Source organism: Gavia stellata, chromosome 2, assembly GCF_030936135.1.
Source record: "Gavia stellata isolate bGavSte3 chromosome 2, bGavSte3.hap2, whole genome shotgun sequence".
Classification (NCBI taxonomy): Eukaryota; Metazoa; Chordata; class Aves; order Gaviiformes; family Gaviidae; genus Gavia; species Gavia stellata.
Window position 1 is genome coordinate 65,882,158 of NC_082595.1, and position 18,504 is coordinate 65,900,661.

The window sequence follows — 18,504 nt, forward strand, 5'->3', positions numbered from 1 at the left end:
TTCACCACTCTCTCAGTAAAGAACTTTTTCCTAATGTCTAGCCTGAACCTCCCCTGTCGCAACTTGAGGCCATGTCCTCTAGTCCTGTCACTAGTCACTTGGGAGAAGAGACCAACACCCACCTCTCTGCAACCCCCTTTCAGGTAGTTGTAGAGAGCGATAAGGTCTCCCCTCAGCCTCCTCTTCTCCAGGCTAAACAACCCCAGCTCCCTCAGCCGCTCCTCATAAGACTTGTGTTCCAGACCCCTCACCAGCTTCGTCGCCCTTCTCTGGACACGCTCCAGCACCTCAATGTCCTTCTTGTAGTGAGGGGCCCAAAACTGAACACAGTATTCGAGGTGCGGCCTCACCAGAGCCGAGTACAGAGGCACGATCACCTCCCTGCTCCTGCTGGCCACACCATTTCTGATACAAGCCAGGATGCCGTTGGCCTTCTTGGCCACCTGGGCACACTGCTGGCTCATATTCAGTCGGCTGTCAATCAACACCCCCAGGTCCTTTTCTGCAGGGGAACTTTCCAGCCACTCATCCCCAAGCCTGTAGCGTTGCCTGGGGTTGTTGTGGCCGAAGTGCAGAACCCGGCACTTGGCCTTATTGAACTTCATCCGGTTGGCCTCAGCCCATCAATCCAGCCTGTCCAGATCCCTCTGCAGAGCCTTCCTACCCTCAAGCAGATCAACACTCCCTCCCAACTTGGTGTCGTCTGCAAACTTGCTGAGGGAGCACTCTATCCCCTCATCCAGATCATCAATGAAGACATTAAACAAGACCGGTCCCAAAACTGAGCCCTGGGGGACTCCGCTTGTGACCGGCCGCCAGCTGGATTTCACCCCATTCACCACAACTCTCTGGGCTCGGCCATCCAGCCAGTTTTTTACCCAGCGAAGAGTGTACCTGTCTAAACCATGAGCCGCCAGCTTCTCTAGGAGAATACTGTGGGGAACAGTGTCAAAGGCTTTGCTGAAGTCCAGGTAGACAACATCAACAGCCTTCCCCTCATCCACTAGGCGGGTCACCTGGTCATAGAAGGAGATCAGGTTGGTCAAGCAGGACCTGCCTTTCATGAACCCGTGCTGGCTTGGCCTGATCCCTTGGGTATCCTGCACGTGTCCCGTGAGCGCCCTCAAGATGAGCCTCTCCATAACCTTCCCCGGCACCGAGGTCAGGCTGACAGGCCTGTAGTTCCCCGGATCCTCCTTCCGACCCTTCTTGTAGATGGGCGTCATGTTGGCAAGCCTCCAGTCATCCGGGACCTCCCCCGTTGACCAGGACTGTTGATAAATGATGGAGAGCGGCTTGGCAAGCTCCTCCGCCAGCTCCCTCAGCACCCTTGGGTGGATGCCATCAGGCCCCATAGACTTATGAGTGTCCAGGTGGCATAGCAGGTCGTTAACTGCTTCCTCCTGGATCATGGGGAGCCTATTTTGCCCTCCATCCCTGTCATCCAGCTCAGGGGGACGGATACCTTGAGGATACCCGGTGTGGCTGTTAAAGACTGAGGCAAAGAAGGCATTAAGTACCTCAGCCTTTTCCTCATCCTTCGTGACAATGTTCCCCGCCGCATCCAGTAGAGGATGGAGATCCTCCTTGGCCCTCTTTTTGTTGTTAATGTATTTATAGAAGCTTTTTTTGTTGTCCCTCACGACCGTGGCCAGGTTGAGCTCTAGCTGGGCTTTCGCCTTCCTAATTCCCTCCCTGCATGACCTAACGAGGTCCTTGTATTCTTCTTCACTTGCCTGCCCCTTTTTCCAGAGGTGGTAAGTTCTCTTTTTTTCCCCAAGCCTCAGCATAAGCTCCTTGTTCAGCCAGGCCGGCCGTCTTCCCCGCCGGCTCTTCTTATGGCACATGGGCACTGCCTGCTCCTGCGCCTTCAAGATTTCCTTCTTGAAGAGGGTCCAGCCTTCCTGGGCCCCTTTGCCCTTCAGGACCGTCTCCCAAGGGACCCTCCCGACCAGTGTCCTGAACAGGGCAAAGTCTGCCCTCCGGAAGTCCATGGTAATGGTATTGCTCACCCGCCTCCTTACTTGGCTAAATATTGAAAACTCTATCATATCATGGTCGCTAAGCCCCAGACGGCCTCCGACCTTCACTTCACCCACCAGACCCTCTCTGTTCGTAAACAGCAGGTCAAGCAGGGCACCTTCCCTTGTAGGCTCACTTACTAGCTGCGTCAGGAAGTTATCTTCGACACACTCGAGGAACCTCCGGGACTGTTTCCTCTTAGCTGTGTTGTACTTCCAGCAGACATCCGATAAGTTGAAGTCCCCCACAAGAACAAGGGCTTGCGACTGCGAGACTTCTGCCAGTCGCTTGAAGAACACTTCATCAGCTTCTACGCCCTGGTCGGGTGGTCTATAACAGACCCCCAGCAGGATATCCGGCTTGTTGGCCTTCCCCCTCATCCTTGCCCATAAGCATTCAACCCCGTCATGAGAATCATCGAGCTCTATACAATCAAAGCACTCCTTGACGTACAGAGCCACCCCACCGCCTCTCCTTCCTTGCCTGTCTCTCCTGAAGAGCTTATAGCCCTCCATCGCAGCACTCCAGCCATGCGAGTCGTCCCACCATGTTTCTGTGATGGCGACCACGTCATAGCTGCCCCGCCGCACGATGGCTTCCAGCTCCTCCTGTTTGCCGCCCATGCTGCGTGCATTGGAGTAGATGCACTTGAGCTGGGCTATCGGTCTTGCCCCCGGCAATGGCATGCCACCCCTAGGCTCACCTCTGGGTAGCCTGGCTTCATCCCCTTCCCCCTTCGAGTCTAGTTTAAAGCCCTCCTGATGAGGTTTGCCAACTTACGGGCAAGGATTCTTTTCCCCCTTGGGGACAGCTGGACACCGTCTGCACTCAGCAGGCCCAGTGCCACGGAGACCACCCCATGGTCAAAGAATCCAAAATTCCTCTGGTGGCACCAGTCTCTGAGCCACACGTTGACCATGTTTGCTTTCTTATTCCTTTCAGTGTTCCTCCCCGCCACTGAAGGGATTGCAGAAAACACCACCTGCGCACCCGATCCGTCAATCAGTCTCCCCAGCGCCTTAAAGTCCTTCTTCATCCCTTTCACGCTTCTTTGCTCTATCTCCTCGCTGCCAACCTGCAAAACTACCAGCGGGTAGTAATCGGTGGGCCGTACCAGACTGGGGAGTTTCCTCATGACCTCCCTCACCCGGGCCCCAGGGAGGCAGCAGACCTCCCTGTGGGTCGGGTCAGGCCGGCATATTGGGCCCTCCGTTCCCCTCAGGAGGGAATCACCTACAACAACCACCCTCCTTTTTGCCTTGGTAGAGGTGGTTGTGATGCGTGGGGCAGGCTGTCTCGCCCTAGGCAGCCCCGCAGATGGACTTTCGTCCACGTCCTCGTTAGCCTGGCCCTCAAGTTCCAGAGCCCCATATCTGTTATGTAGGGGCAGCTGAGAAGGTGAGGGTGAGGGAGGCCGGGAGGGGATTCGCCTGCGGCCCCGAGCAGGGACCTTTTTCCATTCCCCTTCGCCTCCTAGGTCCCCTCCTTCTGCCTGGTGGCAAGAGGGTAAGGGAGCCTCTGCTTCTCGTGGAGCCTCCGTCCTCTGCCTTTGCCTCAGGGACGGTAGGGCATGGCTCCACCAGTCTATCTCCCTCTCGCACTCCCTGATACTCCTCAGCCTCTCCACCTCCTCCTTCAGCTCTGCCACCAGGCTGAGCAGATCGTTCACCTGGTCGCACCGCACGCAGGCGTTGTCTCTCTGGTCCTCCGGCGCCAGCAACAGGCTCAGGCACTCCTGGCAGCCGGAGACCTGGACAGCCTGGACAGCCTGGACAGTTTCATGCCTCAGCACTGAGAGGCAACAGGCAGCCAAACATATACTCTTATTTACTGCAGGAACAGTAATGGCTCTGACAACATCAGAGAAGGGCAAAGAGTCAAGACAGCATAAAACCATTTCAGTCACTTTGTCCCAGTACCTAGAGAATCGCTTGGAATGAGACCCTTATGTGAATTAGTTCTGCTTTCTTCCCTCAGATTCAAAAAAAGGAGAGTTCACCTCAAAGAACTTAATGCTACCAAATTTATCTGAATTTCTTGTTTTTAGAATTCAAATGTACTGCTGCTTTTGTTATAGTCTGTGTTAATGCATCATCTAACCTACCTACCTCTACCTAGCTTCTTTGATCTTTTAAAGAAATAAGTAGAACTCAGTGAGGCAGAGCTATTTTGAGGTCTCTGGACGAAGCCTGTATCTCATTGTCACAGACTCCATCATTGTAGATTCAGTTCTTATAAGTGTGTGGAGCGACCACAGACCTTGCTTTACAGGTTTGCAACTGTGCCTGCTTTTTTTCTACATTCAAAGAAGTAGTGGTTAACTGCATAGGTGTTCCTGCAGAAGGAATAATTATGGGAAAAGAGAAATAACGCATTTCAACTGTATGGGTTTCTAGCAGGTAGACCCAAACCATGATGATGATGATCAAAAAGAATTAAAAAAAAAAAATCACATGGTATTTATATTCAATTCCCTTTTTAGTCAAAAGTGCCACATGTGTTTTTATGCATAAGAACAAGTCTGTATTTGTTACATTCAAATGCAACATATCTATAAAGTGAAATAATTTTAAAGCAAACTGAACATATATCTGTGGTGTCTGCTACCAATTACTTTTTAAGCATTATCCAGGTCACAGCACATGGAAACTGGGACTCAAAAAATTGTTTACCATTAGTCACTGTCAGTCAGTGGATATCTGAGAGGCTCAGAATTGGTGTTTCTTTCATCTTTGAGTTGCAACAATTCCACCAAAAAAATGATACGCACTGCTAAACTTCATAATGTTTTATTTGCAGCATTCAACTAAAGTTTCTATGTGCATATATGCCCATGTGCTTGCATATGCATACTTATTTGCTAAACAGATAAATGTCATTTGCCTATTCCAATGTTCAAACCCAGGTTTGAAAAACCCACTGAAGTTATACTGACTTTATGCACACCAATGCCAACATCACTCACAACAAATGAATAGCATTCATACCTTTATTCTTGCTGCTTTTTTTCACTTACGTCAGGTGATCTGTCACTTGTACTCCAGTTACAAGCAGTGGGAAAATTCCCCTACAACTCCTTCTTTCAGCCTTAAGAGACTATTTCTGAGGTTTTGCAAGGTATAGGTAGAGCTTCATACTATTTCCTTTAACAATAGGCTGAGAATTTGGAAAAGGAAGATAGATACTAAGTGCTGAATTGTTGCCCACCCCCCCACCCCCCCACCCCAAATTTCCTAAGGGCGGTGGTAACAAAATGGCTAGGGTAAAAAGTGGTGGTGGGGGGGGAACTGAAAAGGTTCAGCAGCATGGATCTTCGTGGAGAAAAAGCAGTGCAGGAAGAAATGGAGGAATTGTAGAAAAGTAGAGCTGGAGTATAAAAATGTGTCCTGAAGAAGAAAAGAAAAAAACTGGCAAATGTAAATGATAAATAGAATAGTCTATCAGATAATTCTAAGGTGTGTGAGTCAGCTTTCCTGAATTAGTCCCCTATCTGCCTTTCACCAAGTGGTCTTGAAAAAGATGCATTCTCTTTTAGTGCTTCAGCTTCCTTATGAGCAAAATAAGGATATAAATTATATGATTCTCACAGAGAGCTGAGAAGACCTTTAATTCATGATACAGAAGTAATGACACCAATCTACTGCTATTTGAGAATGAAAAATTACGTTGTTTTTTACTATTTGGTATACAAATGCCTAGTAAACAAAACTGAGAAAAGTTCCATTGTGCATGGTACTGTACAAAAACATAGAAAGAAAAGATTTCTGACATTGAAAGGTACAGATATGAAAAATTATGAGAAAAACAAAGGTACAGAGCAACTTAACAAAATAAACATCTTAAAATTGTAGACCACATATAAGCGTATGGGCTGTAGTAGTTTCTTTGTGTGTGAGGACGGAGAACTGTGGTACAAATAGAATCAGAGTGGACTTAACATTGTTCTTCTCAATTTCAGAACTGTCATTCAGCAAGAAAACAGGCACTGGGATTTTAAGAAACATAGACTGCGAGACCACAGAAATCAGAGGCAATAAAAAATCTGAGCTTTTTTATCCAAGAACAGCTAGTGTGAGATAAGTACCTTTCATAAAAATAATAAATGCTTTTTATTTTATTCCTTACAGGAAGGAAGACAGGCTTCTGAAACTTGAAAATGGTCAATAGTAACAAAAGCAGTCAAGAGAAAGGAAGAGAAGTTCATAACTAAGAAAAACTCCATGATTTGAGAAACACCAAAACATGTATCAGCAGTGGAAACTACAAACCTAGCAGCAGATACGGCTTAGAATTTACTTTCACATTTCTTTCCTTCTAATTCTTGGATAATACTAAGGTTTTCTTTGTTGTTGCCAATGAAATGGCCCACCAGACCCACCAGGCATATAACAGACTTGTAAAACTACTTTCTGTTCCATGCTCAGAGTAGATAAGTAGATCTTAAAAGGAGAGAGAATTGAAAATTTCCCCCACTTTCTGGCTTCTAAAAGATGTTGTAACGTCATGTTTCTCAGAGCAGAAGGAGGCATATGAAGATCTGGAAGACCTAATAAACCTCCGGAGACAACACTCCTTTTTCACTGAAGCTATTTCACAGGTATGTTTGACTCACAAGGCTAACAGCATTTTCATCATACATCCCCTGTGCTCTCCAAGATTTTAACTTTAGCAGGTTTTAATCTAGCAGTTAGTTTGTTTGTCTGATTCTCATTTAGATTCTCCTTCAAAAAATGTTCTTCTTTCGTATTAGCACCACACAGCTTTGGCCAGGTTCCAAAGTTTTTTTAAGAAAGAATTCAATGGACTGCTATGTAGATAACTTATGCAGAATTCACTGTCAATCTCATGGGCAGCTACCAAGCCTCACTGTGAATGGAACTAATAACTATTACCAAGATATGATAATTTCATTTAACATTAGGAAACCATCTGGTGTCTTCATTTCTTGTTGTAGCATAATGCCACTGTTTTACTTCATCCACTCTCATTAAAACAAGACAAAGTGGCTAAGGAAAAACATACACAGAGATGATAAATTTATCCTCGTAATCATCTTTGTGCAACCTCCCCTGGAAGTCATACTCTCATAGAGTTTTGAGGTAGGAGGGGATTACTAAAATCTAATCTGAACTCCTGTATAATGAAGGCTACCTATTTCATTGAGTAGCCTCTAAATCAAAAGTGTAACATGTTTGGTCTATGCTGTATCTATTTTCCTCACAATGGCTGCATGTGATGGATTAATCCAGCCCACCCCTAGATATGTTGTACCAGTGGTTAATTACTCTCACTCTTAAAAATGTGCACCTTATTTCTAGTCTGAATTTGCCTAACTTCAGCTTTGAAACATTGGATCTCATTATGCCTTTTTCTGCTAGATTAAACAGTCATCTGCTGTCGAAAGTCTTATTCCCATTAAGACACTTACAGACCATGATCAAGTCACCTCTTAACCTTCTCTTCAGCAGATTAAACAGACAAATCTTCCTTAGCCTCTAACTGCAATGCTTATTTCCAGACCTATGGTCATGCTTTCACCTTTAATGAATTCTTTCCAATTTTAAACATATTTTCAAAGTTTGGTCACCAGAGTAGGACACAATAGTTCATTAATAGTTTCCCTAATGCCATATAAAAAGTGTGTATATATCAGAGAATATAATATATACCATTTTAAACCCTCCTTCAGCTTACTGATAAAAGAGAAAGTATTCTGAAAAGAATTTAAAATGTGACTATTTATCCTGGTTTTTTACACACAATGCAAAAAGCATATGCAACTCTTCAGTCTTTTCCATACTACCTATACTTTTGCATACTATATATGTCCAGTGTCACTTCTGTCACTTAAGTGACAGTTTTTGTCTCCTTTATCAGTTTCCTATTCTTAAGTGCATTTTATTTTATTATTTAGTCATAGTATCTATGAGCTGTTCAACTCTAGTAGTACTTTTTAGGGTCATTCCACTTATAGTCTTATTTTTAAATATTTTCTTGCATTTTCATTTTCTTCATGTAAGGAAATTACATTTCTGAAGCAATTTGCTTATACAAAATAGAGGTATATTTTGAAAACACACAGATACAGGTATAATCTGTTGACTAGAACTATAGTATCCTGTTTTCTGATAACTCAACATCATTAGGTAAAAATACCTAATTTTATCAGAAAGTTTACTCTAACAGATAAACTGTATACAAATGTTTTGTTTTATCTTTCATGAAATATATATTTAATTAGATTGTATTCCTTACACAGTTAGCTCTAGTGAATAGCTTTTACATCAAGCAAACTCTAATTTCCACCTGGAACTTGCTTCAGACACTGAATAAATCAAATGAGATTATATAGTTCCCATTTACTTTTCTTTAAGAGCATGATTTTCACTTATTGCTGAACTACAAGAACAGTTGCAGCTACTTCTAATGATTAAGTTTAGGTCCATTTCATTAAATAATACCAATTAATTTACATACTACTAGATAAGATAGCAAGCATCAGAAAAATATTTGTAATCATTTGGTTGCTAGCTGGAACAGAAGTTCTTAACTATCAGTGCATTTTCATGTCACAAAACACTTGCTAACCATGATCTATTCCCACATTAAGCCCAGAAAATATGTTTGTTCAACAGAATAAACCTTAATTTGACCTAAAATGTATCAGCTGAATAAAGAAATCCTGTGTTTTCTTCTGATTTCTCTTTTTCATTCATAGTGAAGAAGGAGAATTCGTTAATGTACTAAGAGCGATACCAAATTATGTGATCTGACACCATAACTCTGTTGTGTATAACTCTAGGTTATTTCAACTGCGATCAAAAATCTTCTATGCAGGATGTGCAATTGCTGTTTCATTAGAAGTAAGTTGTCTCTAGTTCTTGGATACAATATACTAAATAAACACAAAATATATCTAGATAAATAGAAACAGAAGAAGAAAGAGAGCAGAAAGAAAGAATTGTGCAGAAAAGTGAGCATTATATTACATGCAGAGGGGAAAAACATCCAGAAAAAGAGAAATAGTCTCTGTGCACTTAAAAAACCCACAGATTATGCACGTACAAAAAAGGAAAAAAGTGAATAAGAGAAAAATAAGGGTAGGAAGAAGGAAAGCTAAAAGTTAAGAAGATGCAGAGAAAAGTGCTTCTGGCAACCAGAAGGAAAGACACTGCTAATTTAAACTTGCTTCCTAATATTTTAGAGTCCACAGTTCGAATCTGACAAGTTCAAATATTTCTGCCAAACAAAAATGAAATTAAAGCTCTGTAGTGTTTTCTGGTAACTCAATAAATACCTTGTGTCATCTCTTTATGTCCTGAGACTTAAATCATTTTGACTCTTTTAAAAACCTCAGTCTTTAAACTGTCAATGTTGTTTCTTTTAACTGCTTCACATATTTCCTGACATCAAGAGACCTTTAATTCATTAGCTACTTCTATTAACTTCATCAGCTCCTTCTCCAACAAGTATTCTGGGGAAAACACTCAGAAACTTCCCAATGTACATTGTAATTTAAGAAGCCTAAAACATTCTGAGATACTGAAGTTGAATTAATTTTTGTTTCCAAGCAGAAGCTGAAAGCCCTATAATTATTTTTTAGAATTAAAACTATGTGTCCACTTGAATTGGCTCTAAGGGCATAATACTAAATAGTGACTATTTAGCCTTGACATCTAAACAAATTTTGTACTCTCTGAATCTGATGAGAGGAACTGAGCACACATTCTTCAATTTCTGCACCAGTTTACAAGTTACCTTGGACCTCAGTTTGTCTAATTTCAAATGCCAATGTCACAGTCACCACAAAGCCTTAGGTGACAGCATAAGAACTCATAAAAAGAGAATATACAAGCTAAAAGTCTTCAAAATGTAACAAAGATCACACAAATATTGTTAAACACCTCTCTCTTTGGAAGATCCAAGACACCGCTGTGCTATCAAACAGAAGGAGTTATAGAACAAACCATCTTCTCTCCCTTCATGGATACTTCTCACTAATTTAAGCCCAATTAAATGCTTGACGAAACTAGAAAAGAAAGATTTCTCTCTAATCCAGCAGCATATTTCACTATATTTCAAATTGAATGGTCTTGATAACAGGTTAAAATGAATAGAAAAACTGTAAAAAACTGAGTTTTTTATATAGACCCCAAATTTCATTCAAAAGTTTCTCATAAATATGAAGTCCAAAAGGTTTTTCTCAGTCCAGTCACTAATATCCTTAGTGTAGTCCAGTTGCTTGAACAAAGACTACAATTAAGTATAATGATATTGAACTGATACTGTAACGCCTAATCCAGCAAAAATCATTCTTGTACACAGCTACAGGAGATCTGTCTGAGCAAAGTGTTCAGGTTTCTTCACCTATTCCACCGCTATAAATTCAATTATTTAAGTGAAAATCAAAGAAATTGCCTTTTTATTTTCCATGAGAGATTTTGCTTTTGCTTCCTTTGCTATCTGGAAAATCCTCAAAAAAGTGATTTTCAGTTGCTTTTGACAGCAGTGGGAACCATATCCATTGCTCCTCAGCAAGGTGCACAAGCTTTGTCCCCACAATCGGGATATAGGATCTTTTCAAACAAAATATAAAGCTTACCTTGAAGAAAGTCATGGTTGCTCCATCTTCAACTGCCCCATACTCTATCTTTGTCTGCTTGGCCAAATCATCAGCAGAATCAATAGGGGATTCCATACGTTCCACTGTCAGAAAGGCGGCTAGGTTAGCAGTGTACGAGGAAATGATGATAAGTGTGAAAAACCACCAAATGCCTCCCACTATCCTGGTGGAGAGGGCTTTGGGCATGAGCTCAGAACCTAACGAAAACCAGGGGAGAAAGGTGAAACCAATGCACAGAAAACAATTAATAAGTGTTCAGCACTTTTTGCCACAGTGGGGAGATGGAATCACTGTGCAAAAAAATCTTTAAGCTATAGGCTTACATGTACTGCTTGTACAAACACACACAACTGAAATGAAAAATAAGAACCAATTACACTTATAAAGACAAATTTTTTGGAGCTGTGGGAATCAAAACATAGTAATGGGAGACTCAATGATCAGTGCCTTTTAAAAATTTATAAATATATATATAAAACAATGTGAAGAAAGCAGTTCCTTGAACTGGCTTTCCAGAAAAAATCTTAGCGGGACTGAACCTCTAAGTTAATACTAATACTGAAACACTTCTACAGTTCTTTATCTTCAAGGCACTAAATAAACATTATGTAAGTATTTTGTAAAAACTTGCTTGAGTAAATAAAAATAAGCTATTGATGAAAGGAGCATATATGAAATAAAGTATTTCATATCTGAAATCTATTGTAAATATGCTTTTGACGTTTGCCATTTGTATTGCTGTAAAGGGTTGTTTATTGACTGCTTAGATAAAAAAAAATAACATCTCCCATCTCTATAGTTAGCCCCACAATTTCAGATAAACATGGGTGGCTATGCCACACTTAATTTGGTAGAGCAGCAATGAAAATATTAGACCGCTATGCATAAACTAGATAAAGATAGATTATAATGCATTGCTGGAGTTGCCTGCTCATGGCACTAAAGAATGGAGGGGGCAACAGACACTGTATAGTAATTTGCATAATTATTAATGCTAATTTAGAGTCTACTGAGACAAATTGAAGCACATAAACTCCTCTTGTGCCTTATTACTAAAAATAGGAAAAAATAAAATTCAGTGTAATTTACAACCACAAATATTTATTATAAATGAGCACGTATAGATTTTTTTCCATAACATTATAATTGAATGGAATGTAATTTCTAGTGATGTCAAATAATCAATTTCAAGCTTCATTGTAAGAACTTTATGCAAAATCTTTTAGAAGTATCCGGAAACTTGTTTTCAGAGAAACAATTTTACCATATCCGCTATACCATCATACCAAAACAATCACTTTTTGTTAATTGGTCACTATGCTTGGTTTTAAATCTCCTGGGTAAAATGGAATGAAGGCAAGATGGACTATTTTATTACCGTTAAATTTTAGTGTTCATATTGAATTGTTTAAGGAACTGGTCCAGCAAGGTAACACATCTTCATATAAATGAAAGATTATGCCAAACTTCCAATGTCGATGCCAAAGAAAAAACAGAAAGGGTGCGGGGGAGGGGGAGGAAAGGAAGAAAACCAAAGAAAAGGAAAAAAGAAGTGGTATCATAACTGGACTATCATATTCAAAAACAGCCCATCTTACCCTGCAGTTCATCTTACCCTTGCTGTTTCAAACAAAAAAAGCTGACAGACTTGGACATGACAGCCAACTCCAGCGCCAGACTCTGCCTAGAATTCTGCAAGGAAAAAAGTAGAAAAGTACCTTTCTGATGTAGTTGCTCCTAGGCCCTGTTAGTCAGACACTTAGAGACCATAACACTAACAGATTTCCCAATAAGCCCACCATCATCAACTCTTTTTAATTGCTCTCGTTTCATTTAAAAAGCAACACCAGTAAAGTCAGATAGGACTGGGAAAAAAAGAAGAGTGGAAACATTTGCCACAGTTGCCCCAATTACCACAAGTTCATACCTTACCAAGGACCAAAACCGAGTGCCGCCTAGGCCCGTGAAACAGAGCCTGGTTAGGGGCTGACTGTCATGTACCCAAGGTAACGTCATGTCCAGCACTATATCCCACAGTTTCCTGGGAGCGAGGGGTGTCAGCAAGACATGTATGAGTTCCCTCTATCATGTATCCTCCAGCACTAAGCAAATGTTTTGTAAAGAAGCAGCACTTAATAAGTTAATGTGAGTATGGCCCAAGCACTATTGTATTGTTTCTAATGGAAAGTTACTGCTGTTAGGTGATAACTTCCATGCTTGTGTAAAAGCCTACTTTTAGATGACTTCAGGCACTTGAGAAATTTTTTTTTAAAGCAATTATCAAAATCAAGACTGATACTTCATCCTTAGAATGGTGCCTTGGAAAGTTTATTAAAAGATGCATTGAGTCAAAGCCAAAACAATATAAGGCAAGGACAGAGGGTCAGCCTTAATTCTGAAAAATTAGTTTTCCTTCATGGAAAACTATTTTCCTCCCAAGAGGTCTTTTAAAATGAATGTCTCTTTTTTCCTGTTTTGATTGTCAAGAAATGTTTAGATGCTAGGGACTAAAAAACCTTTTTTGCAAAAAGATGATGCAAAAACCTAAATTGTTTTTTTCCCTCCTCCAGAAATATGAAGAACCATACAGCCACGTAAGAAATAAAACGCAGCATTCATAGTGATTCTGACAATCCTGAGAACTGTGAATGGAATCCAAAATATCTTGTTTCATTCAGTATCCATTTTTTGGTAGCTCCTTTGAAAGCAACCATTATCTTACAACACATGTAGTTAGGAGTTGTGCTTGGACTATATAATTTCTTGAAATGTATATTAGTAATGTAGTTGATACTAAACACTTACCAAAATATAGCTGTATTTTTATTTCTGATTTGGAATCTTGATTCCTTTTTACCCATTACTTCATGTTTTTCTGAGCATAGTACACTTTTCACAGAGAGCTTAGAGACTTTTTAAGTCTACAGACCTGATACATGACAGAACATTTATTACAGTTACAGCAGAGCTTCATGAATTCATCTGATGACTTAAAATCAGGATTTATTTATAGTTGGTGTACCTATAATGGGAAGTTTTAAAAATGATTGCTCAGGTATATCCATCAAGCAACTATACCAACATGCACTAGCTCCTGCCAACATTTTCTATGAATTTTTTGTGATATGCATTGGTTATTTTTCCAGAAAGAAAAGCCATTCCTTTTGGTGGTTCTTCAACAGAACTAACAATCTTTCTTATTACGCTATACTGCCCAGTGAAATGTCAGAACAAAAAGCTGAATCTGTGTTATTCAAATGTGTCTGAAATTATGGGACTCTGCTCAAATCCTTAAGGAAAAGGGTAATAAAATGGTGATATATTTTTATTCATATATATCTTTGGTATACTTTAAAAATAAAAGGAATATGGTAAGAAAAATTATAGATTTTAAAGAATGTATTTTAGCTTAAGCATTTTACAAAGACAGTACTAGTTAAAATTGGTTGTTGGTTATACTCTGAGCAATAGGACTATAACTGCCTTTTTTATTGACAGCAATGACATCAGGTTTTCAGTGCACGCATTGTATATTATAGACTGTTTATTTAAATCTCTAAGAATGGCCATTCTGATTTTAAAAAATATAAAATGTGGCTGGAAAAAGTTAAATCTCCTATATTTACCATTTTATTTTACAGGTACTAACTACTAGATAAAATGTGTCTGTTATTGAAAGATTTCTAGATCAAAATCAAACAAATGAGAGACATTTATATCATACTGTTGCCTGACAAAGATGTACTCTTTTTTAGGTTGCTTAAATGAAGGTTTGTTAGGTAATGGACAGATTAGCTCTTTTACTTATGCAGTAATGTACGTGATTCTGTTTAGGAAAGAAATGACATAGTTATGCTGTACTTCAAATTTTTTTAAATTTTATCTGTCTTCAGACTTATTCCTAAGGTGGAGTTTGAGAATGCCTGGATACATAAACATAAAAAAGCTGGTTTATGGTTACATGCACAGAGGCACCCATGCAAGTGACTTGCACCAGAGAGCTGTTACCCCCAGCAAAAAGTGGGACATGGTGCCCAAGAGAAAGAGCAGACTGAATCGTATACCTTGCTGCATGAGAGCTCCAACTCCAAACCAGAAACTATTTAGCAAGGTAAAATTGTTTTCCACCACGTCTGAGTCAGGGTTGCAAGGGTGTGGGTTATACCACTCATAGGGACTAAACCTGTGGTAATTGACAGAAAAAAGAACAGATTTAAAATGCGGCCAGCAGAAAGTCTATCCAGCAAATCTGCTGCAAAAGAAAAAGAAAAACAAGAAAGGTTATAAAGAAAATAGTGATTGGACGTTTTTACAGTATGACTGCGTTATACTTAACAACAATTTTAAAAGATAAAACAATACTGAAGATTTACATTCTTAACTATTGCTGATAATAATAAAGTTGTATAGAGATTTCCTCTGAAAGGTTCTGAGTGCCACCTGTAAACATTTATAAAGCATTTATTCTTCTATTAGCATCAATGGAATTGCGGGCACTTGGTGCCATTTAGGATTAGGTCCTTATAACCATTGTGTCAGTATTTTGCATCTTGAAAGAAAATACAATATGCATTAAATCACAGTAATTAACCAGAAAAAAAAAATACACATTAAGGCAAAATTTTTTTCTCAGTAAAATTACAAATAATGAATGTAATAGAAAATAAATAGTTGGGGGTAAAAGTGACATCATTAATCAACAAATGAGGGGACTAAACTGTATAATTCACAGAAAACAATATTATAGCAAATTAAAAGAATTGCATCCTGTCCTGTGAGGTGCACAGTAGCATCCCTGGAAAGCCTTTCCAAAAGAAGTTGGGGACACTCACAAGCACCTTGCAGGGTCAGGCTCTGAGAAAAGAAAAAAAAGAGAAAAAGAAAAAGAAAAAGACAGTGAAATTAATTATCTCAAAAATAGGTAGAACAAAGATAGTAGAATGATGCCTGAATCTGGCAATAGATTACAAGCAGATTACATATAATCAATCTATTTTAGCTCAGGACTTGGACATTACCGTGGATTATGAGGAGTTCATATCTAAATATTATTTTATCAAGTATAGCTAAAACAAGCAAACATGTCTAGGTAAATTATTCTTTGTTACAATTCCATTCAGAAACAAAGATTTGCAATTCTTTCTCTTCCTCATTATACCTCTGTACAGCTTTAAAATTTAATTCCAATGTGCAAGATTATTCTAATCAATTAAGAGATTTAATCATCGTGCCTGGCCTTAGAGACACACTGTGATAGGGACTTTTATGCTTAAATCTTGTCTTTAAATATTTTATATTGAATACGAGTGCATGTGCATAACATATTTGAGCAAAAACCTGAAAATCACTGCAACACAGTAGAATGTAACCAGCACAATAATTAATAATAGTACTGAGTTTAATTACTAAATCAATATTAATGTATTTTCCTAATTTCTCAAATCATTAAAGCCACTCTGTTAGAAATCCTGGGATAGGCATCCTTTATGAAAGAATTTTTTTTAATCTATCATATAATCAAAGCTATCTGAATAATGCATCTGTCACTTCAGAAAATGCTATTTTCTTCACAATAATATTTCAAACACATTAAAATTCAGAAAATCAAATGTTCCACTTTTATGCTTTTAATGTAATGTTAAAACATCTCCGGTCTTAAAAGTCTGTACTTGACAAAGAAATGTTTTATTTGGTTCTCCAAAGTAATACTGACATGCTGTTCAAAAAAATTGATTGGGTTCTAATTAAACATTGTGACCTGAATTCTTCTATTACTTTGTAGTAAAACTAGATCAGAAGTTTACCATCTCATTGAAAAGATAAGTATCTTTCACATCATTTTGTCATCAAACCATCAAAACTTGGAAACCAAGCACCCAGTGAAACTGAAGCAGATTTTTATATTCTTTTACTGAGACATATTTGAAGATGAAATTGGAAAATATCTTGTTCTTCTGAGGACAATGTTTGCTAGATAAAGCAAAAATATTTTAGAGATTCAAAATAAATACCAATCTGCAAATGTTATTTTTAGTGGCTGCAATTTTACTGGACAATTTAAAATATAAATTGACAACTTTACTTTTTTTCTGATATCTTACCGGGTTTAATTATTTTGATATGAGGAGAAGAAAAATGGCCCATATTTACAAAGAAAAGAAGAAACATCCTGACACAGGAGCTGGCTTTAGGAAAAAAAAAAACACTGCAGTCTTATTCCTAGACTCAGTGTACGACAAAGTCACATCCTATAGTTTTAGAATTCTCTATTTTTTATTCTTCAGTCCACAATATAGGATATAAATTGTCTTTTTTTTACAGATACTTAGGAGTGTTTAATACATAACAAAAAATAAGAGAAAAGGAAGTAAGGAAAATAAAATTGATCTATTATGGATAAATGTTGTCCCACTTTATTTTAATGTCTACTATTAGATTGTCTGATGTAAGAATCTTATACTGCAGATCCTTTAATTAATTTTTTGTACGTACTATATATGTGTACAAATTTTATGCTGTTTAACCCATTGCAATAAATATTTGCAAATCATAGAATTACAGAATAAATTCAGGTTCACTCAGGTCATATAATCCAGCATCCTGCTCAGAGTAATGTCAGCCACTAATTCAGAACAGGAGGGTGTCCAGTCAGGTCTCAAAAACCTCCAAAGACAAAAATTCCACAACTTCTCTCGGCGACATGTTCCTGTGTTTAATTATCCTAATAATGATTTTTTTTCTTTATATCATGCTGTAACCTCCCTTGTTTCAAAATATAAAGCACTACACAGCTTTGGAAAGAGCCCAACTCCATCTTTTTTAATCAGCTCCTCTTATTAGAAAGTGCCTCGTAGGAAAACTCCTCCCACCTGATGCTAAAAAAAGCCCAGCTCCTCCAGCCTCTCTTCACAAGTCTTGTGCCCCAGATCCCAAGCCGCTTGGTGACCCTTGCTCAAGTTTATTCAAGTATTGGGGGGCCCAGAACTGCTCACAATATTTAAATGTGGTCTAATAAATGCTATTATGGGAATAATCACTTTCCTTGATTAACTGACTACGCTCCTACCAACGTAAATGCAGAACACTAGCTCAATCAAGAACACAAGCGTAAAACAAAAAGGAAACTTCAGTACTCAAATGAGCTGATGCAATTTTGAAGGTTGATCTCCCTAATAGTTAATAACAGGTTCTCTTCCCATTTACCCATCTCTATTAGTGTTTATTCTAACATTTAAGATACAGTTTCTTTGCTTAATCTTGAACACCTTCAGGTGTTCGAAATAGCTGAAAAAAGACTTTAAATGAGCTTACAAAACCTGTGTTCCTCTTCTCTTCTTTGCTGCTACCAACTGAAAAGTTAGAATTACTCTTCCAAAACTATTGGCTAGTACAAGTAATGTTTAGAAATTAGCAAACTTAGCAGTCCACAGGAAAGGGAAGATTTGTGTCAAATATAATCCTACTTTAGGGACATTCTATGATATTGGAAATTAAAATTAGTATGCCCAATGAGCAGACAGAAGACCTACTTCAGAATTGCATCATTTCATTTGCAAATTATTTGAGACAGACTATAATTTATTTAAGCTCCGTATTCATACAGTGTTTCGAATAATGAATCCTTGATCTTACAGGCCTGCTAACTAAAAATAATAGTGAATATTTAAAAAACAAGAACAGTTTTTTTGAAAAATCTGCTCAGATAATCCTCTAATCAGATACTGGATTTTTCAGTGCAGCCTCTGAGTGTATGGGAAGAACAGAAATGATCATAAACAATGTCTGATGAGAGGGAATATCATATTATGTTTGGCATAGCTACATAGTTATGGTCATGAACGAACAATGTAAATGAAGAC

General features: G+C 38.9%; 1 protein-coding gene across 1 annotated transcript in view; it reads right to left on the bottom strand.

Annotated features, from left to right (window-relative positions):
- GRIK2 (glutamate ionotropic receptor kainate type subunit 2) overlaps positions 1–18,504 on the bottom strand; it is a 430,922-nt gene that overhangs the window by 86,366 nt on the left and 326,052 nt on the right. Inside the window, exons 12-13 of the mRNA XM_059835498.1 lie at positions 14,710–14,828; positions 10,625–10,842 (exon numbers count right to left, since the gene is read on the bottom strand). Coding sequence (XP_059691481.1) covers positions 10,625–10,842; positions 14,710–14,828 — 337 coding nt within the window. The remainder of the gene's footprint in view (positions 1–10,624; positions 10,843–14,709; positions 14,829–18,504) is intronic.